Source organism: Centroberyx gerrardi, chromosome 14, assembly GCF_048128805.1.
Source record: "Centroberyx gerrardi isolate f3 chromosome 14, fCenGer3.hap1.cur.20231027, whole genome shotgun sequence".
Lineage (NCBI taxonomy): Eukaryota > Metazoa > Chordata > Actinopteri > Beryciformes > Berycidae > Centroberyx > Centroberyx gerrardi.
This window is the reverse complement of record NC_136010.1, coordinates 11416486-11441163: the sequence shown is the minus strand read 5'-3', so window position 1 is coordinate 11441163 and position 24678 is coordinate 11416486. Positions and strand designations below refer to the sequence as shown.

The 24678-nt window shown below is 41.0% G+C and overlaps 2 protein-coding genes across 3 annotated transcripts; one reads left to right on the top strand and one right to left on the bottom strand.

Annotated features, from left to right (window-relative positions):
* Nucleotides 1-154: 154 nt before the first annotated feature.
* Nucleotides 155-7149, top strand: slc26a10 (solute carrier family 26 member 10). Its single transcript, XM_071903277.2, has 18 exons — nucleotides 155-422; nucleotides 1005-1115; nucleotides 1338-1495; nucleotides 1659-1823; nucleotides 1941-2093; nucleotides 2221-2303; nucleotides 2391-2538; nucleotides 2652-2765; nucleotides 3107-3184; nucleotides 3297-3392; nucleotides 4213-4319; nucleotides 4638-4707; nucleotides 4906-5088; nucleotides 5206-5260; nucleotides 5677-5765; nucleotides 5863-5917; nucleotides 6110-6216; nucleotides 6317-7149. Exons 1-18 carry the CDS (start codon nucleotides 158-160, stop codon nucleotides 6353-6355), a joined length of 2076 nt encoding a protein of 691 aa, XP_071759378.1. The 5' UTR covers nucleotides 155-157; the 3' UTR covers nucleotides 6356-7149.
* Nucleotides 7150-16099: 8950 nt separating this feature from the next.
* b4galnt1a (beta-1,4-N-acetyl-galactosaminyl transferase 1a) lies at nucleotides 16100-23418 on the bottom strand. 2 transcript variants are annotated; one of them, XM_071903269.2, is made up of 11 exons: nucleotides 23050-23418; nucleotides 22004-22274; nucleotides 21717-21899; nucleotides 21253-21359; nucleotides 20992-21029; nucleotides 20702-20882; nucleotides 18847-18939; nucleotides 18537-18724; nucleotides 18296-18436; nucleotides 17293-17530; nucleotides 16100-16743 (listed from the first exon to the last, which is right to left on the bottom strand). In XM_071903269.2, exons 2-11 carry the CDS (start codon nucleotides 22216-22218, stop codon nucleotides 16535-16537), a joined length of 1593 nt encoding a protein of 530 aa, XP_071759370.1. In that variant the 5' UTR covers nucleotides 22219-22274; nucleotides 23050-23418; the 3' UTR covers nucleotides 16100-16534. The 2 variants fall into 2 exon arrangements, with proteins under 2 accessions (XP_071759370.1, XP_078144595.1); XM_078288469.1 differs by lacking the exons at nucleotides 20992-21029; nucleotides 21253-21359; nucleotides 21717-21899; nucleotides 22004-22274 and having other exon boundaries at nucleotides 23050-23416.
* Between the last annotated feature and the right edge of the window lie 1260 nt (nucleotides 23419-24678).

The following is a 24678-nucleotide window of genomic DNA, read 5'->3' as shown; positions in this document are numbered from 1 at the left end:
AGGTTGAGCTTTGAGCCATGTCATTGGCTAAGAAGCGTCTGACAGGAAAGTACAATGGCTCCTGATGTCAGGGCAGAGTCTGCTATATATGTAATGCAATAGACAACATCTTTTCTGACTCTACCGGAGCGCTCGCATGGTAAACTAAAGGGACAAGATGAGTGCTTCTGTGGCTGTGTACCGGAATATCTACACGGAGGACCGCTTCAAACAGGCCTATGGCTCCGAGGAAAAGACGAGTGGAAGTTTGCGGCTCCGGGAAAAGCTCGCTGGAAGCTGCAGGTGTTCCCGGCGAGCCTGCCTCCACCTGTTGAAGGAGAGAGTCCCCATTTTCAACTGGCTGCCGAGATACAGGTTAAAGAAATGGATTTTAGGAGACACCATAGCGGGACTGACAGTTGGTATTCTTCACATTCCGCAAGGTGAGTAAACACGTTATCAGGACAAAGTTACAATTAATGAGGCAACCAGTGCAAAACTGAAATGAGCTTACCGTGTCTCGCTCAAACTTCCCCATTGAAAGTCGGTAAATCTCGAGAGAAAGTGATGTAATTTATTTCATTTTCTGACTTGTTTTGATTACGACCTTTAGTGGCAGTTGGACTTGAAATTTTGAAATTCTTTCAACTATTAAATTTTTTTTGAGCAGGTGTCATTGCAGAATCTTCAAATTAAAAACGCACGTAAATAACTACAACACTTCTATAAGCACAGGCTATTCAAGCAAAATATGAAAGATAATGCAATACATTTATATTATATTGTAATTGCCAAAATCTATATTGTCACAGTGAAGATAAATAATGTCGTTGTAGAAATGGTGGTGATTGGCAGTCACTTCAACTGCAGTTCTATAAAAACTTTTTTACAGCATGTAGTCCTCAAATCCTGCATGTTGCAACAGCCTTAGTGTGAGACACAAGGAAATATTATACATAGATGGATTATATGGATTATACATGTTTATTGATAAGCTGCCTGTCTGATTGTCCTTCCCAATACAGGAATGGCCTTCGCTTTACTCACATCTGTGGCACCAATATTTGGCCTTTACACCTCCTTCTTCCCTGTGGTCCTCTACATGCTGTTTGGCACAGGTCGTCACGTTTCCACAGGTAAGACTCCACATCACAGCTACTCCTTTTTACAGAAAACTATTGCATATAAATTTTTTTACTGTGGAATGATATCTTTCCGATAAACATGGGTAATGGCTTTGCTGTATGGAAGCTACTATACATGGTCATGTTCTCCCACGTGCTCCTTCAACTCATTGTTGATCCTTATTCAAGTCTATGTGTTTTCCACTGTTACTGAGATTACTTGTCTCTTCTCAGGTACCTTTGCTGTGGTGAGTCTGATGACCGGCTCTGTGGTGGAGCAGCTGGTGCCGACTCCTCTGGAGCTGAACTCCAGCTCCTCTGAAGCAGCAGACTTCGAGGCCCAGAGGATCGGAGTGGCCTCAGCTGTGGCGCTCCTCTCAGGGATTATCATGGTAAATCGGAGACACCAAGTATAGTGAAGTGAAATAATCTAAAGCAATAATAATTGAACAGAGGTGGCAGATCTTCATTCCTATTCTGCTTTTTGTTGAGACTAGAAGACCTGATTCCTTGACACAATGTGTTATGTCATGTTTTAATCTTTTGTGCCCCCAGCTCTGTATGTTTGGTCTTCAACTGGGCTTCCTCTCCACCTATCTGTCGGAGCCAATTGTTAAGGCTTTCACCAGTGCGGCTGCCTTCCATGTCACCATATCACAGCTGCAAAGCATGCTGGGGCTGCGACTCCCTCGCCACACTGGGACCTTCTCCCTCTTCAAGGTCGGCGGTGCTTCACGATGAGATCTCGATGGTCTGATCCAATAGTCGGATGGAGTGATGCATGGGTGGGCGTGTGTCTTGTAGCATTGGCTCATATAGCGTTGTTTGTGTGTTCAGACCTTAGCGTCAGTGATGGAGAACCTGCCTCACACCAACATGGCTGAGCTGCTGATCTCCTTGGTGTGTTTGTCCATCCTGGTGCCAGTTAAGGAGATCAACATGCGCTTCCGGCAGCGACTGCGCACACCGATCCCTGTGGAGATCCTCACGGTCAGTCTGGCTATAGTCTACACCGGCTATTATGATTAATGTTAGTGTTATATATTTTGAAGCAGTATTTTATATTTACATAGTAATTAACAGGTGATGAGTCATGATTTTATTCTTTATTTTCCAGGTGATTCTAGCTACAGGAGTGGCCTACGCCTCCTCGCTGGACTCGACTTACGACATTCAGATAGTTGGCCATATCCCAGCTGGGTAAGCTTTTGTAGATTTGGCAAAATTCAACACTGATGACCCCGTGTGACTTTTCCAATGGCTTGACTATGAATCTCCTATCCTCAGCTTCCCAAGTCCGCGGATGCCGGCCTTGCACACTTTCCCTGACATTGCTGGAGACACAGTAGCTATAACATTTGTCGGTTACGCTGTGTCCGTCTCACTGGCAATGATCTATGCTGATAAACATGGGTATTCCATACATCCCAACCAGGTATAGTCCTGAAGTGATACGGCTACTTACTGAAATCTTAATTTGGCACCAGTGCGTTTGTTACAGGCAACCCAAGTCTGACCTCTTTGCATTGAACTTCTGTTTGCCTGCAGGAGCTGCTGGCTCATGGCATCTCCAACACTGTGTCCTCTCTGTTCACCTGCTTCCCAAGCTCAGCCACTCTGGCTACCACTAACATACTGGAGAGTGCTGGAGGATACACACAGGTACTGCACTCGTTACTTAATATAGGTTATATGCATACTGTCATGTGTAAGCATCACTGGCCACTGGTAAGCGCTTTGCATTCAGCGCTTGCACTCTGCCAGGCTTGAACTGTGGACCCTTATCTCATGAAAACCATGAAAATGTAATAGACACTGTCTGACACATGAAAGGGATCCAATTCAAATGGCTTAAAATGTAGGAGTGAGTTTCCACAGGTATTTTATATCACTTGTATATTATTTATGCAGGAATCAGCTATGTGAAGGACAAAGCTTATGGGTCACAATGAGCCTTTTTTGGTCAAATAAGGGATGTGTGTTTTCTCTGTGTGTTCCTGCAGCTCTCTGGCTTGTTCACCAGTCTGGTGGTTCTGATTGTCCTGCTGCTGATTGGACCGCTGTTCTACTTCCTACCCAAGGTGTGTTTGCCTGTGTGTCTGTACTTATATGTATGAGAGAGAGAGAGAGAGAGAGAGAGAGAGAGAGAAAACAGTACACTCAAGTCATTCTTCTCTTCATCTCTGTCCCCAGGCAGTACTGGCATGCATCAACGTTACCAGCCTCAGACAGATGTTCCTGCAGTTCCAGGACTTACCTGAACTGTGGAGAATCAGCAAGATTGACTTTGTAAGGCCATTGATTGATATAACGATCAGACATGGGAGTGTATTCTGCATTGTTCTGGTGTCCTTGTATAAGAAAAAAAAAAGAGAATGCAAGATAAATGGTTACCATTAGGTTAATAACTGATCCACAAAGCACAGCTACTTGGGCTTTTTCAAAAATGGCGCAAATTGGATGTTATCTTAGTCCATGGCTACTTGCAAAAGATACAATTACATTTTGAATTAAATATAGTGTTGTTAATTAATCTTTTATAGAATATTTTTTTTTATTTGTGCTCTTCTTACTACTGACTTCCAGAAGTCCTTCTGTAACTTGCAGCTCTCTCATCAAATGGTAGGAAACCACTGGACTTGACTGGTTGCAGTTGATGCTATAGCTTAAATTCTTTGTGATTACCCCAAAGTAAACAAATGCTGCACCTCTAAACACCAAACAGCTTTGCTAGTATTGTCTCTTGTAACTAAGCTATTCACTCAATGGAAATTTCGTTCACACAGTATATCCTGCTGAGTGCGTCAGCGAACAGCTCAATGGCATGCTGACATCTTGATGATGCATTAGTTTAGAACAATGACTTCTACGTCATAGTAGTGAGGTTACCTGAAATTAATCAACACCCCTTCAGCCAATCAGAATCAGGTATAAATCAGGCCATGGTATTAGGGGCTAATAGAGTACGGTTAGCACACCACAGTAATCAGCTTCGTCCTTCAACTTGGAGAGTGCATGGCCGGAATTAACCATTTGCACTGACATACTTTCATTGTTAATGTTGTATTCTGATATGAGAATAACTTGTTGTGGCTCTGTGTTTGTGCAGGTGGTTTGGGTGGTAACCTGGCTGTCTGTGGTGGTACTCAACGTGGACCTTGGTCTAGCCATTGGGGTGGTTTTCTCTATGATGACCGTCATCTGCCGTACACAGAGGTACATTTTCCATTCCCTCTGCACAATATGATGCATATCTGAATGTGTAAACATGAATTGGGAACATCACACTCATCGGCAACAATAATCATGCTCATTACACCCTGTTATTGGAATTATAAAGCCCTGGAGGCCGCTGCATGAATATCTTCTTTCAGACAAGGACGTTGAGAATTTCTTCAGATTTTTTTCATGGGGTTGTGAACTTCTAAAATTCATTAAAGGGAAACACCACTTCATCACTCTCAGGCTATGTAGATCATAACTTATGCCATGTTATTTTAATTAAAACCACAACAATGACCCGTGGTTCAACAGGGCTGGTTGTTCAGTGCTTGGCCGGGCCAGCAACACTGAGATCTACAGACCTCTGGAGAACCACAGCAAGGTGAGAGGACACTTGTTTGATATTCATGAGTATTAGTTTCTTCTATCTAACATGCACAAATATATAAATCCTCTTCAGGACCCTTTTGAAGCACATAAAATCTTTATTTGTTATTCCAAGATAAGTGAAAGCCATAAGCTTAAAGGCAATGCAGTTATAGCCTAGAATGAAACTGGGGTGGTCCTGTATTCCCCTCAGTGCTATGAGGTGCCTGGAGTGAAGATCCTGACCTACAACGGGCCTATTTACTACGGCAACCGCAGCTTCTTCAGGGAGGAGATGAGCAGGCTGCTGGGCCTGACGCCAGAGAGGATCCGCAGCCGGGAGAAGGCCAGGAAGGCCCAGGAGAAGAGGGAGAGAGAGACCGCCGTCAACACTGTGGTAAGACTGCTAGACTGACTGAAGGAGCTGCGTCAAACGGTTTACAGTTCGCATGTAAAATCAAATCCAGTTTCTCAGTGCCTCATTGTTTTTTCTTCCTCCCCGATCATCCTTTAGGAGAGAGGTGTCGCCAACACCTCGTTCTCATCGGAAAATGAGTTCTTCAAATCTGGTAAGTATTGAAAACTGTTGGAGGGTGGCTCTTTGTGCAGCTTGTTGAATTTGCATATGGCTCTAAGAATTCTAGAAAATATCTGATTGTTCTAAAAGATATGTTATCAATTTAAATTAGGACATTTCACAGTAATAACTGCTGGCAACTGCACTTATATTTAGGCATTTTGCCAGCACCCTTATCCAGAGCCAGTTACTAGGAGTTTTGAATAAGTGGGCAAAGGTGCTAAATGTCTCTGTCGCTTGTAAATGGGCTTTGAATGAATTAAAGGGATTTTGTTTGATAATCACAACAACTGTACATATTTATCACCACTGTTTTTTTTAGATTACATGTAAATATTACCTTTTTTGTAGATTGTCATGTGCTGTAGTTAATTTCAAACAATGCTAAATTTCAATTTTTTCATGCAGAAACGTCTGAGAGTGATGTCCAGGCAGTGCTAATCGATTGCAGCAGTGTTGTATTTGTTGATGTTGCTGGAGCTAGACTCTTTATACAGGTGAGTCTGCTAAAGCATGACATGTTATACATTACACAGTCATTTCTAGGTGCATAGTGTCATTGGAATTGATTGTTTGCGGTTATGCCTTTTGCAGATGTGTATTGAATGCCAGAAAGTTGGGGTTCGCATATATTTGGCAAACTGCAATGGTAAGGCTCAGTATCAATATGCATGTCTTTCTTAATGATTTTCTGTATATTCTGGCTAATAATACCACATAATTTCAGGGACTTTTTTTTTTATAAGGATGATGCTATCAAATTGATCAAAAATCTGCACTACTTGCCAGACTACATTGCATGCATACCTTGTATACTGATCAATTATTTCTATCCCCTCAGAGAGCGTCTTAAAGATCCTCACATCCAGCGGTCTAATGAACTACATGAACCCTCAACATATTTTCGTTACTGTCCATGATGCTGTGGTTTACATTCAACAGGAAAAGGTGAGCTGGAGAACAGAAATTACACAACTGCAAGATACTTTGATTTGAGATTATGTATGTGGTTGTAACAAAAATGACATTATTGCTTTATCCACCACAGGAAAAACCTCCAGAAAACACCACAACTGTCTGGGTGTGAGGTGGATGGTTCATGATGGGCCATACTCACAGATCAACTCACAGATCAACCTGACTAGTATCTGGGAAGAAAATGGCAGAAGGCATTAGGACTTCTTCTTTTATTCTTCAGTGTGGACTTCATGCCCCTATACTGTATAGGGACTCCAGTATTTGGTCCTGTTCTGAGGCCAGAATGTCAGACTGTACTGTATGCCAGTGTTTAAAGAAACAAAAGCAGTAGCCTGTTGTAGCACTACATTATGAAATGGAGTAGTTATCCCATGACAGTGTTACCATTTTTAGGATTATGGCAATCTCTCATATACGTATATATTAGGATCACACATCTATTGGCACACTTAATTAAAAGTATATAATCTCAAATTCAGAGAGCTTTAAATCAAGCAAACAAAATTATTCCACCACACACAAATGTCATTCAGTATCTGCTGAAGCTGTTAGAAGAGACAAATAATATGAGTTATGAATATGAACATGTATGTGATAGATATTATTTTTGTATAACTGTTGTTCAGTTTTACTTGTCATATATGCTGGAAAATTAGGATAATGGTATTTATTTAGTTTCTTGTTTTATTTTTTGCAATACACAGATAAACATGAACTGCACTGAATACTTTCTTAAAAGATTATGTATATTTATATAATTTGAAATATGTGCTTGAATATGCAACTGTGTAAATGCCATCGCATTGCCTTTGCCTTAAAAAGTTCTTTCTTTTCACTCCAGAGAGACTGCACAAGACATTTTTGGAATGAGTTTTGTATTTTTCGGCAACTGTGCCATCCAGTGGCTACTTTAGTATTTTGACAATAAACATATTCGAAAACTGGAAATGAAGAGTCTCTTTCTTCTTGCTGAATCAAAAAAAGACATTTATTGAATGGCTGAAAATTTTCCTGTTGAATATTCAACACTACACCAATACCTGGGTTAGTATTTTTTAAGTTTGGATATAATTTGGGGGAAAATGCAGTTGTATTTGGAAATGGAATGTGAAGCACGCTCCTCCTCAGCCTTGAAGAGAGAAGAAGAGCAGTCTTTGTATTTGGTGAGATACTGCAGACCAGTGCGTCAGCACTGAGATATGACATTCACCAAGTCTCTGAAAAATAAAGGATTACAAATGACAACAAAGCCTGATAGAGAGCAGATGCTGACTGCAGCACCCAGCAAACAGTAAAACAGAAAAAGTAGAATGACCAGGCCTCAGATTGCAAAGCCTATAGCTCTAATCTCACCGGCTGTTAGTTTATTTAATATGTATAAAGCTGGCATTGGTGTTTAAATTATGTATTTTCATAACAGTAAACAATAACAATCCATAAACTTTGCAATAAACAAACTGAATTTGCCTACAATGGATGAAACTTTAATGATCCCTGTGGGGAAATTGGGTAATACTATCCATAATACTATCAACACAAAGGAATACAGTGTTTACATGGTAGAACAGTATTCTAATGAAACATTTCCTTCCAACACCATAAGATGTTCCAGAAGCCTTTCACCACAGTTGGGTAAATGCCATTAAATCAGTTGAGGAGCAATGTTTTCACCTCACCGCCATACTGCCCTCTGCTGTCTGAAAGCTAAAGGCTTTGTTCCCAGTGCACACTGCACCTCATCAGCCATGTTACCTTGACCTGATAAAACTATATGTAGTGTGAGTTCAAAACCAGGGCAAAAAAAAGCAAAAACTAATTATTTGCTTGCTTGATGTTGGATAGCCAAGTTATTAATTTTTTCCAGTGCATATTTCAAAGAGGCCTCTAGACACTGCACCCTTTGGGTTTTCCCTTTAAAGCTCAAGGAGTATTTCACTAATTGGCAGGAAGTAGTCCACTTCAATTAGAACATGGTACACAAGGCTCTGGCCAACTGTTTACTAAGCCTGATTCCACAGGCAGACCCACAAACAGGCACACACACACACACACACACTCAAAAAGTAGACCTTCAAACTCCTCCAGGAATGTCCAGGCTTTAATGACAAAACTTTGATTTATCTATAAAAATGCTTACAGGTAAGGTTGCAAAAAGGGAAATTTAAGTATCCATACAGCGTGTACTTAAAATTCTGTTCCAATCAACCACCGTACACAAAACCTTTATTGAGGAAATGTGTGATTTGATTAAAAAAATAATAGTCAATAATCAATAGTCAATACATGGACCTATTTCCACCCCCAAAAGAAATTTGACTGATTCCAAAGTCCAGTGGAGTGATATGAAAAAGGATAAAACATCAAGTAACTCTTAATTCTTGTTCTTATTTAATGCTATTTCAATAGAATTAGCAAGACATCCATCCTGGTCATAAATAGAAAAACACTGCCAGTTGCTAATGTGATATTGTACTGCCTGTCAATCAAAAGAGCATCTCTCATATTTGTAATTTACTGCTACTGCTACTGCTGCTAGTACAACAACTAATAATAACACATTTAATTCTAGGTTCTTCGTGACAAAACAGAGCACAACTCAATTTAGGATTGGTTTTATTTTTGTCTGATCTTTTGTTTCCATCTTGTGGTGAAGCATCAGCATGACAGTCTCTCCGCAGCGAGTGTATACAGTTGGTGCATCGAATGACTTTGAATTAGTCAACTACACACCCAAACAGCAGCAACTGAGGTATTTGTCAACATAATAATACAAAATAATTTATTAATATTAACTTGACTTTACGCAGTATCAAATACCACTCAGGTCCAAAAATACTGACATTAAAAACTGACACTGAAAGAGGATTTAATTGTGTTTTTAAGAGGTTGTTTTTGTACTATGAATTTTAATTTCTCAATGTTTTGATTGCTAAAAGAAATCAGCTGGGGTCCATTCCAGAAAACAGGTTCAACAAACTCTGAGTCTAACCCTGAACTCTGAGTTGATAAACCCCGAGATAGGAAACTCGTTTTCGAGTTTTCGGTTCCAGAACAGCTGATCTGAGTTAGTTCAATCAGCTCTGAGTATGTTCACCCCTGAGTTAAGTGCGTGCGTGACGACAATAAAAAGCCATCATCAATGGAGCTCCGATACTACGATTCACCATGGCAACAGGTAAATAAAAGGCAGAGCCTCCATTTTAATCCAGTGGCTGTAGAGATATTAATGCATGTGTATGCGGACGGTGCACATTTATCTTTAAAAAAAGAGCCTGAGTCAGAGTGGGGAAAAGTGTCAATAAGTTAACACAATAAAGTTTTATTCAGTGTTGTCCATTAATTCATTTTTTACCAGACTTACATTTCCTTAATGGATGATAAAGTGGTGGAATCTGACTGTGTATTAGGCTATAGCCTACATTACATTTTAAATATATTTGTTCAGCTTTAATCTGACGGGGACAAAACACAGGGGTCAGCAACTGAAGTTGAAAAATATAGCTAAAGATTTAAAAAATATATAGATCAAAGACATAGAGACATGATTGTAAGCTCACAATCTGATCCAGTAATAATGTGTTTGGTGATTTGCACTTGAAAAGGCGTCGAGGTTAAAATACAGTAGATTTAAAATTTTTAGACATCTATTTGTATCTTGGCTCAACAGCATTCAGTGACTTTATTTCAGCTACTTCAACAAATAAATTTAAACATTGTCACTGAAATGCTGTTAAAACACGTTAAGACTATGCACCCTATTTAAAAAACTCACTTTCAAACTACATTCTGCAGCTGCACCACAATCCTGCTCACTCAGAAATATTAACATATAATCTCCAATATTATAGGAATGATGTTCCATCAGTGCGACCAATCACATCATGAATGATAGAGATAATTATTCATTGATCCTACGTGTCTAAAGCTTCATACCGATTTTGTAAATTTAAACTGAGATTACACATTATGTGCAATAAACATTTCAGTGCAGGAACTGCTCTAGCAAACTGACAGCTGTCTTGTGTGCACAGAGGTTTTATTCTGAGCTGAGGGTGAATTCAGGGTGTGTAGGCTAATATTTGAATGTGAAGGCAAAAACCGCTGTTCAAAGAAATGACTGATGCGCATAAAAGCGGTAACTTTAGATAGTCCTTGAGTAACAAACTAATATCCAACCAGGATTTTGATTCTGACGTGAGTTAAGGGTGATTGGGACATAAGGTCAAATGGGACAGTATAACTATACAGGGTTTATTTTCTCGCCTGATGAGTGAAAATAAAAACTTTTTTTGCTGAGCCCTAGCTGTGAAACCACATAATTCAAATTGCATGCCCTCATTGGTGTGACATCAGGGCGGGGCAAGCATCAAACAGGAAGTTGACCCTGCAGATGAGGTGAGGAAAATGACATTTGCTTTAGCTAGTTTTCATCATAAGGTCATAAAATTGTCATAGCTAATATATTGCACAAACCTTTGATGGAAACATGAATATGATGTTGTGGCGGAAGTTTTCTGTAATAAAGAGACTTGGAGATGAGAAGTTGTCCTTCTGTTATCTTTATTGCTTGCAAGCAAGGCGCAATGCCCACCCAACGAGTGTGTGAGACAAAGAGCGAAACAATGAGCTTTGTCCTTCTTATAATCATGTGGTAGAAACAGCCAAGTCATGAGAAGTCCGGCACATTCTTATACTTGAAACATTCTACGATTAGGGTGCATCTGTGCAAGACAAAGATAAAATGGCTAGACTTTCCAGGGTCATCTTCACACAGTAGCCATTGTCTCAAGCCAGTGGAAATGTACTGAGAGCAGACAACATTGAAATAAGACAGTGCTTAATGCATAGAGAAATAGAATAGTATAATATAATTTCCACTACAGATGTACTACTGCAACAAAATCAGTAAAAAATGTGTTAATATCATGTTTCTATTTTTGGAATTAGGTTGTTTTTATTTTGTCCCATCCACCCAAACCGTGTTTGCATCAACAGTCTTGTTCAAAATGTTTCCAACGCAAATTTCCACTTTTATGCCGATGATACTGTGATATACTGCTCTGCGTCTACACCAAACCAGGCTCTCTGTCAGCTACAACTTGCTTTTAATACTGTACAACGTACCCTGTGTGACTTAAAACTTGTTTTGAATGCCGACAAATCAAAACTCATGATGTTTTCGAATGCAAAATCCAAGCCACTGAACCTCCCATCTATCACCACTTTTCAGGGCTCTGAGATTGAGTCTGTATCTCAATACAAGTATCTAGGAATTGTAATTGATGATTCTCTCTCATTTAAGCCTCACATTCAGCAACTGGTGAAAAAACTGAAGTTGAAATTGGGTTTTTATTTTAGAAACAAGTCTTGCTTTTCCTTCGAGGCCAAAAGGAGACTTGTTGCTGCCACCTTTATGTCTGTGCTGGACTACAGCGATGTTATATACATGCATGCATCTTCGCAATGCCTACACACGCTGGATACTGTCTACCATGGAGCACTGAGATTTATTACAAATTTTAAAGCCCTTACTCACCATTGCTCTTTGTATGCTCGGGTTGGATGGTCTGCCTTGTCCACCCGCAGACTTAACCATTGGCACATCCTTATTTATAAGGCTATTCTTGGTCTGCTTCCATCTTACCTACGGATCTACATCCTTCAAAAAAGTATGGGAAGTTATTGTCTTCGCTCCCAGGACTTATTCCTACTAACTGTCCCTAAAGTCCGTACTGAACTGGGAAAAAGGGCGTTTAGGTATGCTGCTCCCTCTGCTTGGAATCAGTTGCAAAATTACCTGAATCTTCGGGAGCTGGTCTCACTGGATGCATTTAAAGTGTTTCTAAATGACTTGGAAGCAAACACATCTGGCTGTAGATGTTTTGAATGTTGATGAAATGTGTTCTTTGTTTTCATTCTAAATTGTTATATGTTTGTTTTATGTCTGCAACCGTGTAACTGTGCTGTTGTAATCTCAATGAGACTCCACTCCTGGTTAAATAAAGGTTAAATAAAAATAAAATAAATGATTTTGGGTGATTGGGACAGTGCTAAAAGGCTTTGCTAATGAAGAAAATTATCAACCTTGCAATACAGAACCATTGTGTATGCTCTGTATGCTCTAGATTAGTGGTTCCCAACCTCTTCATGTGTGCGGACCCCTTGCTAGCTGGACTAGCCAGCTAGCAAAAACAGCTAGAAAAAAAACAACAAGTTTACCCTAATACACCAACCAAGCCAAACCTAACACTAAGTTTAGCCTTGACCACTTAACCCATCCCTAACTAATCCTGATTAATCTACTGCAGAGTAGAATGGCACCAGTGAGGCAGGAAGAGAGATGCAGGAAGACAGCAAAAGGGAGAGCACAGGGAAAGAACAAACAGACAGCAAGGAAAAAATACAACAAGTGGAGTGAGGACAGGATGAAGGGAGCCATTGAAGAGTACAGGCAGATAGTGGAGGCAGGGAACACACCCAAGTTAAGGTTCTTGGCCAGGGCCTGGAACGTGCCAAAATCAACTCTGCAGAGGCTTAATTCATAATGATGAACAGGAAAGGAAAATGTGCATGTGAAATTATATCAAAGTATGAATTAAATTGTGCAATAAATATGCTTACACTAGCCTAAATCAATGATAAGATGTGCTGTCCCAATCACCCAAAGGTCCTGTCCCAATCACCCAAATGTTACAAAAAAAAAAAGGTTTTGGGTCAGTTTACACAAAAAGGTATGCCACGCCTCCTTGGAATATGATATAACCTTCTTTCCTCCTCAAATGGATAGGTAACATCTTCAGTATTACAGAAATGTATCATGTGTTGGGCTAATTTTTTAAATGTATGGCAAGAAAGCTTACACAATGCAGAAATTCAAAAACTGTCCCAATCACCCTTAATTCACCCTACAGTAAACCTCCGCTAATTAATGCGCTTTGATATGCGCTTTGATACGGATTGAATGAATGAGGAAATGAAACAGCGTGTCTGGCTCTGTAAGAGGAAGGAGACAGAGAGAAACTCAGGTTTGTTGAAGAAAGGGTTAGTTACCGTGGTAACTGATCCAGAGTTTAAGTTACCTCTCTTTCTGGAACTGAAAACCCGGAGTTTCCCTCATCTCAGGGTTAACAAACTCAGAGTTTTCACTAAACCTGCTTTCTGGAATACCACCCTGATGTGAGACTAGTTTCTCTAAACCCATAGTACACAGAGACACTACACAGTTGTGCCGATGTGATACCAGAAATAAAAAGTGAGATGCAAAAAGATAAGACGTGAATTTGTAAAGCCTCATTTCAGTAGGTAAGCCAACATCTCTATCAGACATTCTTGATTAAATGAAGCTGCTGCTGAGTTAGCTTCTGTCATGCTGTGTGCAACAGGCCTTGTGTACTTTCAGGAAGATGGGAATAATTAACAACAATAAATTAACAATAAGAATCCATCTTGTCATATTATTTTTTTTTCATCTCACTGAAGATGTGTCACACCCAAAGCCACATAGCAGTAGATTTATAATAGTCCAAGTGAGCACATATTTGCAATACATAAATATATTTTAGACAAAATAAGAATTTAACACAGTAACAGTGAAAAGAATAAACAGTTAAAAAATGAAATTTTCACTGAGAGGCCCAATCTAAAGTATCTGAAAGGATGAAAATGTGCACTAGCCCACAAACCCGTTGCCCATGTTCAGTCCAGGGTATTGACCAAACTGCAGCTCACTAGTCACTCACTATAAGTTTTGACTTGACTTTGAGTAAATGAGGTTGTTGGCTCAGCTGTAGTTATATATATATATATAACAGAAGTGGTCATATTTAGAGAAATTAGGAAATGATCCTTTCACAGAGCCATCAGCACAGACACCACCAACCAAAGACACACACAGACACGCACACACACACACACAGAGGGATAGGGAGGAGATCTCCCAGGAGATAGGGAGATATCAAGAATGAGGGTAATCGAAGGGAGAGCGTGGGCCAGTAAAACTATACATAAACCATCATGTAAAAAAGTCAAAAAATTTCTTCACACTTTATTGCTTGATCTAAGAATTGTTTGAGATTGTTGAATAATTGTGTTTTAGCTACTGTTTGACTTACTCTTGCTGAAGATATCCTTTGTCAACTTGTGATCCATCTCCAGCCATAAAATCATCTAGTTCAGCACTAACAAACCAATTAAAGACAAACCAATAAAAGACAGATGAGAGAAAACAGAGGACTCAACAAACACACCATCCCACTGCACAGCTGCAAAGATGTGAGCAGTAGAACGCTGCTTACACTCCAGCAGCTGTTTAAGGTGCTGGGGCCTCATGTATAAAAAACTACGCAGCTTTCATACTGAAAGATGGCGTACTCACAAAATTTGAAAATTACGTACGCACAGAAATCTCTACATGTATAAAACCGTGCGCACGCCAGGTCCTGCGCGCCTTTCCTTTATACATTCCAATCAACGTGAAATTGAGCGCACATGCACGAGCCTCTCACCCCGCCTTGTCTTCTCCCAGAATTAACTATGCAAATGACTATAAATACGCCCCTCTTGTCACCTTCTTGTCAAAAACGATGGTGAATGTGCCTGTGTTCAGTGCCCCCCTCTCCAAATATTTCCAGTGTGCTTTTACGCATGCAGTGTTATTGTAAATAAAGGTAAAATTGCATAATTTAACTGATTCAAAGATTAAAAACAAAACCATATAATGTGACATTAATGTGACGTGTTCGTAGCGCTGCCGCTCCAAATATGGTAATGTGCTTTTCCAACATGGCATTTTTGTCTACACTATTTTTTTTTTTTGTTTTACGCACGAGTGGCCTTTCCTTTCCTACCGTTCAGTCCCACAGTCACCGCACAGCTTCGGTGGTTTGTGTGAGCAGGTACTACACACAAATCATTTGGACATCACACGTTGTTCCAGGACTTATTCCGAGTGCATCTGCCCACCCAACACAGCGTTTTCTTCCCAGGAGAGATGGATCTGTCCGCCTCGCCTCCTGTGCGCCATGGATCTCTGTGCGCCTCGGCAACTGTACAGTCCCTGACATGTGTTCACATCTCCATGTCACATAAACAGAGAAAACTGTCCAGTTTACTGGCAATCAGGTTGGTTTTGGCACAGTGAGTAAGGCATGTCATCTGTGGGAAATTAGTTTCACTAGGTTTTCATTGCGCTCAATAAGCCAGACCTACTTGAAGTGAGCCGGAGGGCGCACAAACCAACGCGGCGATATAGAAGATTTAGAGAGGAGTGCCTGTATCTATTTCCTAAGTGGCTTTTTTCATTCATTTGACACCCTCATATTTAGGACAAGTTATGGAGGGTGGGAAAAATAGCATTTTCCTCCAGTGTTGGGGGAACTGATGTTAAACATTATCCACATAAATGATCAAACTATTATGGTGTATCAGTGGACATAATTATGTTTTTTCATAGACTACTTCATAGTAGCCTATGAAAAAACATTATTTTGAAACATTTGGCGAGTTTCAGTACTTTGTAGTTTGGCGTCGCCAACTGACAGAGCCAGACAAGAGTTTGCGGGACGGCCCGCACATTCTCACGGCTGGTCTAGAGTTTGCGGCACGGCCCGCACATTCTCACGTCACGTTCATTTTTATACATCCCGCGTGTGCGTGAAAACCAGCGTACGCAACCTTTTTGTACGTGCGCACCGTTTATACATGAGGCCCCAGGGTGCTGGAACCCTGCTAGAGGTCATAAAGAAGAGAAAAGAGGTCAGATATGCACACAGACTGTCCTCCGCGCGCGCACACACACACACACACACACACACACACACACACACATACATATGCAAACAGACACAAATACACATCTTTTTTAAACATGTTTATTGATGATATGTAGTACATATAATGTAGAGTATACTTCTAACAAATCTAACGGCTCCAGCTGTTTTTTCCTGTCAGGGACACAAACATAGACACACACACAAAATCCAGAAATTTTAAAGTGACTTTTTCACCAACTCATCAAAAACTATTGATGAGTTGATTTACATGTTAGCATGTACATGTTCTCCAGTAGAGATAACATAGGCCCAGGCTCATAATGGCCCTAAAGATCGATGGACACCAGGCATGTCTCCTGAGCATGTACATGCACATTTTCGGTGTGCTGAGGCAGTAAGTTAAGCCATTAGAGTCTCATTAGAGGGCCAAGCCTGTGTGAAATAAAACCACAGTTTTTTTTTTGCTATTTTCCAGTCTTGCTTCAACAAATAAAGGCAGACAAGCGGGAGTACGGGTTTCAGTTACTGGTCATGCATTTGAATCTGTCCTTGAAGTAGAACACTTCCTCATGAATTTTGCTTTCATCGGAGGAGGAGTAGCGGAATTTTTCATAGGCCTTTTCTGTCTCTGTTTTGCTCCACGGTAGTCTGATCTTCGATGCGTGGCCTACGATGACATCACTACAGGAGCCGATGTGGAGGGAGCCCAATGCATCGATGAAGAACTCTGCAGGGTCAGAAGAAACTTTAGAACAAGCTAAAGACGATTTCACACTGGAAACTGAAATAGAGTTACAGTGAAAAAAAATTGAACAATAACTGGCCCTGAAGTGAATTAGCTACTTTCACTTATACCACATTTTCATGATTTGTCAGTTTTAACGTCAAAAAATGGTGGGAAGAAAAGGGCTTCCAAAATAGCAAAAATATAATTAAAATAAAGGGATTGGAAGCACCTTACTTGTGCAACGTCAAAAACGTACTGAGCTCGAAATATGTTGCATATTCTGCATGTTTATAGCCTATATATGTTCTCCTGCTCATTATGCGATGTTGTTGATTTATGCGCTTTTGAAGCTTTAATACATTTTTGACGTTGCACAAGTAAGGTGCTTCCAAACCCTTTATTTTGATTACAAGTTTTAAACAATCTTTGCTGATGCCATACCCCCGGATTAATTTTTTTCCTCTTTTCCTAATAGCATCATCACAGCTGTATATAGACAAGAACCTGCTCACAATATAGCAGATAACAGGTAATTACAGATCGACTCACCGAGATGGCCGCGCCGTGCCAGCCGGGGGTTAAAGCCCACCTGCCGCACCTTGTCCGTCCTCCCCATGAAAAAGTTAATGACTGCATCAGCCACCACGCAGTTGGGAAACTCTTTGATGACGTGGTGGTAGCCCTGCCTCATGTGTATGCAGTCACCTTCCTCGCCCCCCTCTTCCACTGAAATGGTGTGGCGGTAGGTTGCGGTGTAACCCGTCACCTCTCTCACTGCACCGCCCACCTGAGGTCATTAACACATCAAAAATGCTAGTGGGAGGATATACAGCACACACACACACACACACACACCCACACCCACACCTACACACACACACACAAAGAAGAACAGAGGGAACTGACATTTAAGTAGTTATTTCCTGAATCTGACTTCTGGTTTTCTTACCTTTCTCTTACTTAAAGCAATATTCCACTTAGTTTTAACATGGGGGCTATTCGGCACTTGACCGCCATGAAAACCAGAATATAAACCCTAACCCTACTCCCCAAGATCGGATGCAGCGGGGAAGAGTTTGTAGCGTTCAGATTTTGACTTCCCATTCATTTGAATGAGGCCATGAAATAGTCTGAATACTCCAACGTTTTAGAACAGAATTTCGTCAAATAGCATTTTTATTGATAGAAGAGAACATAGTGGAGGGATACCATTTAGGAGACATAGTTCCTGTTTGGGAGACCAGATCTACTTTTATTTTGAAATACTAATGTCAACTGTCACAAGCCCTTTAGGTTTAGGTGCTGGCATCAAAGCAGCAGAGCAAGCTATGTGCATTTTGAAAACACACACAAGACAGTCTGTAAAATGGATGGCACACTGGAGCAAAAGACTGAATGAAATAAAGTACATTTGTTTTAGCAACTGTGTCTGTATCAAAGTAGCAGATGCAAACAAATTGCTACAAATTGTAATTATACAGCATGTGCACAATAGCATTGGATGTACAGTATGTGTAGTTTTCACACTCTCGAAAACAAAGGCTCTCCTCACCAGGTCCAGGCTGGTCTTCTCTAGGATGTCCACCATCTTCTCCAGCTTGGTGCTTGCAGTGAAGATGAAGTCATCATCCGCCCACAGCACATACTTTGTGCTCACCTGAGACACTGCCAGGTTCCTTCCCGCAAACCAACCCTATACAGGTGAAGGGGGTCAACAGTTAGGAAACACACCAACTGTGCCATTTTCTGATCATACCTAACCAAGCCTCATGTCTATCTGCAAGCTTCTTTACCTTTCCAAATGGCATGATGTAATGCTCAATGTGAGGTCCAGTTACTGGATTAGGGTGTTCATTATCATCTGCTACCACTATGGTGACGGTGGGGTAGTATTGCCGTATGCTGTCGATAAGATCTTGGAGTTTATCATAGCGGAGGAAGGTCTTGGTTGCTATGGTGACAAGGGCACTAATATTGTATTCTAAGGGGAAACGAAAAAGACAGAGAAAATAAACCTAAAGTGAATTATTTAGACCTTGAGTGACATTCAAAACACTTTGAATCAAATGTAAAGGGATGATAGTGATAGAAATGGCCACAAACCTCCGTGGGATCCAGAGTTGTAAAGTTTTGGGGTGGCACTATGTCCGACTTTAATGGTGAAAACTGACTGCTGTCCTTCAGTTGCAAACTGAACTGCAGAACAGAGCAACAAATCTAGCTTTCAGATTTCAGGGAGATTATGAAACATCACATGTGTCTTTTGCTTGCACAAAGGTTAAATCACTGGCAAATTTGTTTTCCTCCATGAAATAATTTTCTGAGCAATTCTTCAACTCTAAACCAGAGACACTCAGTTTCTGTGCATTTTTCAAGGTTTTTGCTCATTCCTGTCAAAGAACAAGGAAATGCTTTGAAGTTCAACACAGTCATCATACATTTTGTCAGACTGGAATAAAATCATTCACTCTATTTCATCACAATTACACGATTTTGAGTTCACTACGATCACACCAAACCATTAAAGAAACTGTTCTTTGCCTCTTAATGCTATGATAACTGCCACACCAAGTTGGGCCACACCTCCATTTGTCAATCCATTATCTTGCTGCTTATCTAGGTCAGAGGCACAGTGGCAAGATGGCAAGCAGATATATTCCCTCCAGCGAGTCCTGGGTTGCCCCTGGGTCTCTGTGCCCAGTACGCCTCCAAAAGGTAGGAACTCGGACAGCATCCTTACCAGGTGCACCAACCATCTCAACTTCTCGATGCAGAGAAGCAGTGAGCTATGAGCTCCTATCAGATCACTGAGCCTGTCAGAGAGCGAGCGGAGGAACTTGCTTGAAGATAACGACAGGATTAAGACACGTCTTATTATTTAGGTGCTGCTGACCCTCATCCCAGCCCTGTCACGCAAGTTTGGTATCACCCACATGGATCATTGACAATTAGGCCCTGACGCTGTGCATATATGCTATGTGGAAAAGCCGGTTTGGTACATCCTGAGTGCCAAAAGCCTATATTTGCCTTACTAACATTTCCACTACAGACAACTTGTGGCACGCAGTGATGTCATGTGATGGCAATGTTTTAAACTTTTACATTAGCGCCCCACACTCAGACTATTATATGGACACTTTGCATTCCTCAGCTCACATGCTCTGATTATGAACAAATATTTATTCAATGATTACACACAAGAGGATATCCAACACCAATTTTACCATTAAATCATATTCATCCAGTTTCCCATTGAAACTGGGGTTATCCCATTGTAAACGGTCACTCTGTCCTATGATTTTGACATTTTGCATTCAAAGTACCATGTGGGTGCAGGCTTAGTTGAGCTATAAAGACAGATTTCACTACATAACAGTTTTATCAGCTGGGACATCAAAACTCTGATGCTCAATATCTCAGATCTGCACTCTATCCAGATAGAACTTTATAATAGAACAAACTGCTGATGACTCATAAGTATTCCTGTAGCCGCCCCGGCTCCTCTCACCCAGGACAACTCCTGCGTAGGAGAGAGAGAGACCCCCCCCCTCCCCTCCATATCGAGGAGTTTGGTGACAGAGCTGACAGTGTCCATGGAGGTGAGCCCAACTATATTTATTTGGTACTTCAACCTCGTGCACAAGCTTTGGCACTTTCCCACCCCCAGAGAGATTATGTTCCACATATTGAGAGCCAGTTTCTGCTTCCAAGGCCTGCCACATCTAAGCCTGCCTCACCCCTGTCCTTTGCCCCGCAGCGATTGCACCAGATGGTGAGCGCGCACAAGAGATCTACATTTAAATTTTATCCTTTGTTGTCATTTTTTATTATTAACTGATAAAAAAAGAACCCTATATCGATAAACACTTCCTGATACTACTTACCCTACCCCATACAACACACATACACACATCATCCTACTCTCAGCACACACAAAGTATCCGCAAGATAGCCTTACCTGTGTCTGCAGTCCTGGGGTGGAACACAGTGTTTGTGTACGTGACAAACTGTAGCTGCCTGTTCAGACTGGACAGAAGGGGACTTGATAGTGTCATGCTCTTCTCTCCCGCTCCTTCGACGGAGACACCGTCTACAGTAGCTGCCACATCAAATGTCCCCAATGCCGCTGTCAAGTACACCTGTTACACCATTCATATGGTTTTGAGGGAACAATAACAAGAGATCAACATTTATGTAGAAGAAATTGGTATGTTGATCATGATGGAAACCCCAAAATGGAGAATGTACCATGTGTCTAGATCTTGGTTTTTCTTCAAGACCCAAACCTATGACAAGAGAACTGTCATTAGAGAGATCAACATGGGATGGACACTAGAAACGCACAACAACAGATCAACAGAAATTTTCAACAAAGTACTTTATTTCAAAATTGGATGACTGATGGTGATATCTTTTGATCAACTGATAGCAAATGCTAGCGCAAAAGTAGGTTGTTTTGAACGTTTATCTTCAATGTCAAATATTGCACAATGGTAGATATGCTCTCACCAGGAATAATGATTGTTTTGAGGGGTCGCACCTCGACACCCTGGGTGGGGTACTGAAGAGGACTGTTGGCGTCAGCTATAATAAGCAGGTCTGCAGGAGTGTAGGACCTTCACATAAAACTCCACATTAGACAGGAAAGTAACTGCACTGCTACATCACCAGGCAATAAATACCATTCTGCCCACCAGTGCTAGTCATCAACTTCCAGTATCCAAATCCCATTAGTATCCCATTAGTAAGCCTTGTGGCTCAAAGGATCGATCCTTAATCCACAAAAAAGCAGGCAGTAGCCCACAGAAAGACAAGATGTAGATTTAGAGGCATTTTTTGATTTTACTGATGACACTCATGATACAAGAACTAAAAGAATGGTGAACCCTAGCTGACAGGCACCAGAAAATGTACATGATTACACAAGAGTTTCTTCACTGATAGCCATGAACGTGTCACTGTCTGTACTTTACCTCCTCTGAAAGCTGCTGTACTCCTGAGCCCTGCGACTTTTTACCCCCTCAGGATCAGGATTGGAGCCCAAGAATGCAAGATCGAGGTTGTGGGCCCACACACGTGTGAAAAGCAGATGGGAGAATGGCAGGTGAAAGGTTTCCTTATCTGCCTCGCATACACACACATTTTGTGCCAAGCGACTGTGAGAGAAACAAGGTATCGAAAGAGTCGAAAAGAAATGGGTCAAAATAAGAATTCAGAGCAGGATTTAGACAAACAAAAGTAAGCCTGAGTCATAACACACCATGCCACATCCTCCTTTATATGGTAGGGAATGTCATGATAGCCACTGATGAAGTCTTTCATTTTCTTCTGTAGGAGCTTCTCTATGGCGCACCCCACTCTTGGCCGTATGTCAACTCCTGAGCTGACCCCAGGACTCCAGAAGTGTATCAGGGCGACCAGCAGGAATCCACCGACCAAAATCAGTCCAAGAACCTTCTTAGAGATAGCTCGCATCTCAGATGTAGATACAAAGCAATGTGACAAAGGGACAGGTCTTGTGTCATAGGGCTCTGCAAAAAAAAGGGGATGTAAAAAACACCAGTCTCATGTGTTGTTGTGGGTTTTGTACAGCATTTGTATGGACATAACCAGGACTGCTGTTTTGTAATTAACTTCTTGTTTCGTTGTCTTGTTTGCACAATCAGAAACAGTAAACTCAATTGTAATCACTGACCCACATGGGGTCACAGTGACTAGTACAAGACAAGTACAGCCAATTCTTCAACCCAGCTTTCATTCTTCAACCTGGCCTAGCTTTCACCTAGCACACTCATATTATTTCCACTATTTATTTTTATTTCTTTATTATTCTATCCAAACATGTTGAACTGTAACTTCTTCCACATACTTTCAACTAGATTCCATTCAAACTGTAAAATGTATTGTGAAAAAGGGGGTGCAAGTCAATATTAGGAAAGGGTTTCTAATGTTTACTTTGACAGACAGACACACACCTCAACTCTCATGTGGACTGACAAGTCTTTGGTATTTGTTTTAATGATGTGCATATCTGTCTCTCTCTCTCTCTCTCTCTCTCTCTCTCTCTCTCTCTCTCTCTCTCTCTCTCTCTCTCTCTCTCTCTCTCTCTCTCTCTCTCTCTAACAGAGTGCCTGTGGGCCTATGAAATAATTGTGATAATACGAAAACTTATTCTCTGTATTGCCTGAATACATTATTTCAGTTCATAAATGGAAACAGGGAACCATGAGATAAGATAGTTATTTTGCTGCGATGCAAAACAGTCGCAAATGTAAATTAGAACAAAAAAAAAACAAAAAAACTTACTGTTGCCGTTTCCGTGGGATGAATGTGGCACGTCCCATTAATGCTTCAAAACACCTATTCCTTCTTGTGATTCTGTACAAGATCGAGCCACTTTCTCGCTAGACGGTTGAGTTTGGTCCGAGTGAGGCAGAGACGAGGTAAGAAAGAAGCCGCTAGACTTCTGGTTCGGCCACTCCTCTGAGTTCCATGCGTCAACTTTGGGCCAAATTATTTTGCATCATCACACAAGTCACTACTCTGTCATCTGTCACTGGAAATAAATTTGCATTGTGTCAATTTAAACTGGCAGAGACAGTTCCCAGTTAAGCCAGTTTAACTTTTTACAGTTCTTGGTTGGCTCCTCGGGTTGACTCACAAAATCATGCCCGCCTATCAGACCTAATTGTATGCATTTCGCATTGTAATCTATTTGTAATGAGTTGCCTCTTAGCTAAAGGCTCTGAGGGAGTTCACTTAAGCAGTTCCGCAGTGGAGGTCTGGGGCTTTTATTTTGAAGGGTAAGAACGGAAGTGGTGAGTGTGTAGTGGACTGCAATTGACTCGCTGGGAAGGAATAAAGAGTTGGCGTCTTGTTCAGATGACGGAGCCTCCGTGTTTTTATTTTATAACCTGCAGAAGTATAGGCGCAACACATAACCCTCCGCTACAGCATCAAAATCTGGAGGAAATGGGCGTGGTAAAGAAGATGTCTCAGGGGTAGGGATGGGCAGCAATGGCCCACGATTTCACTGATTAACACACCTTCAACCACAGAGGAGTAACTGAACACCTGGTGCAGTCTTTGGGTGGAATGAAAACCTGCAGACTCTTGGCAATCCATAGTTGCCAATCCCTCAACGGGCTGATCCTGGCAAACAACAATAATTATGAATAAAAAAAGGAAAAAAAACCCAACAATACTTACTTGTGAATGAGAACAAGTCAAAACAAACACCCATAGGAAGAGCAACCTCTAAGAGTCATGCTCTATACAGGTGTGGTGATGCACATGGATGTATTTGGTGGTGCCAAAGTAAGACAGCAAACCTAATTGAAATCATAATAACAACCAATGATGATTTTCATCTTAAAATGGCAGCAGGATACTCCATGACAGTGAATCTCCAAGCGGTCTCCAACCATGTGCCATGGAGGGCCAAGAGTCTGCAAGAAGCACATGGTTGAAGACACAAGCAGTCACCCAATTGGCCTAGTTAGGAGAGCAGTAGTAAAAAATAGCCATTGTCTAGGGCAGTGCCAGTCAGAGAAAATCCCCTTAATGCCTCATATGCATAAAATGTTTCCCTGTTTCAGAGAAACCTGTTTGACATTTGGCAGCAGATGTGATCTCCAGCTGGATGAGGAAACGCAAGCTGCTTCTCACCTTGCTGGGAACAGTTTGGTTTCACAGAATTGGTGAAGCCACAATAATATTGTGGAACTGAGAAATGAGCTACACTGCATTCATATTGTTTTAGAAATATTTTCAACAAAAGCTTTCCTTGAAATTATGGCAAAGACCTATAGAGAGATGGACATTTTACATTTACCAGACAGTTGATGTGAGATGACCAGTTCAGGCCTGTTAAGGATTTATTAACAACTAGATATGATCCCAACTGAGCATTTATGGGACTCTTCTGAGGCTTCT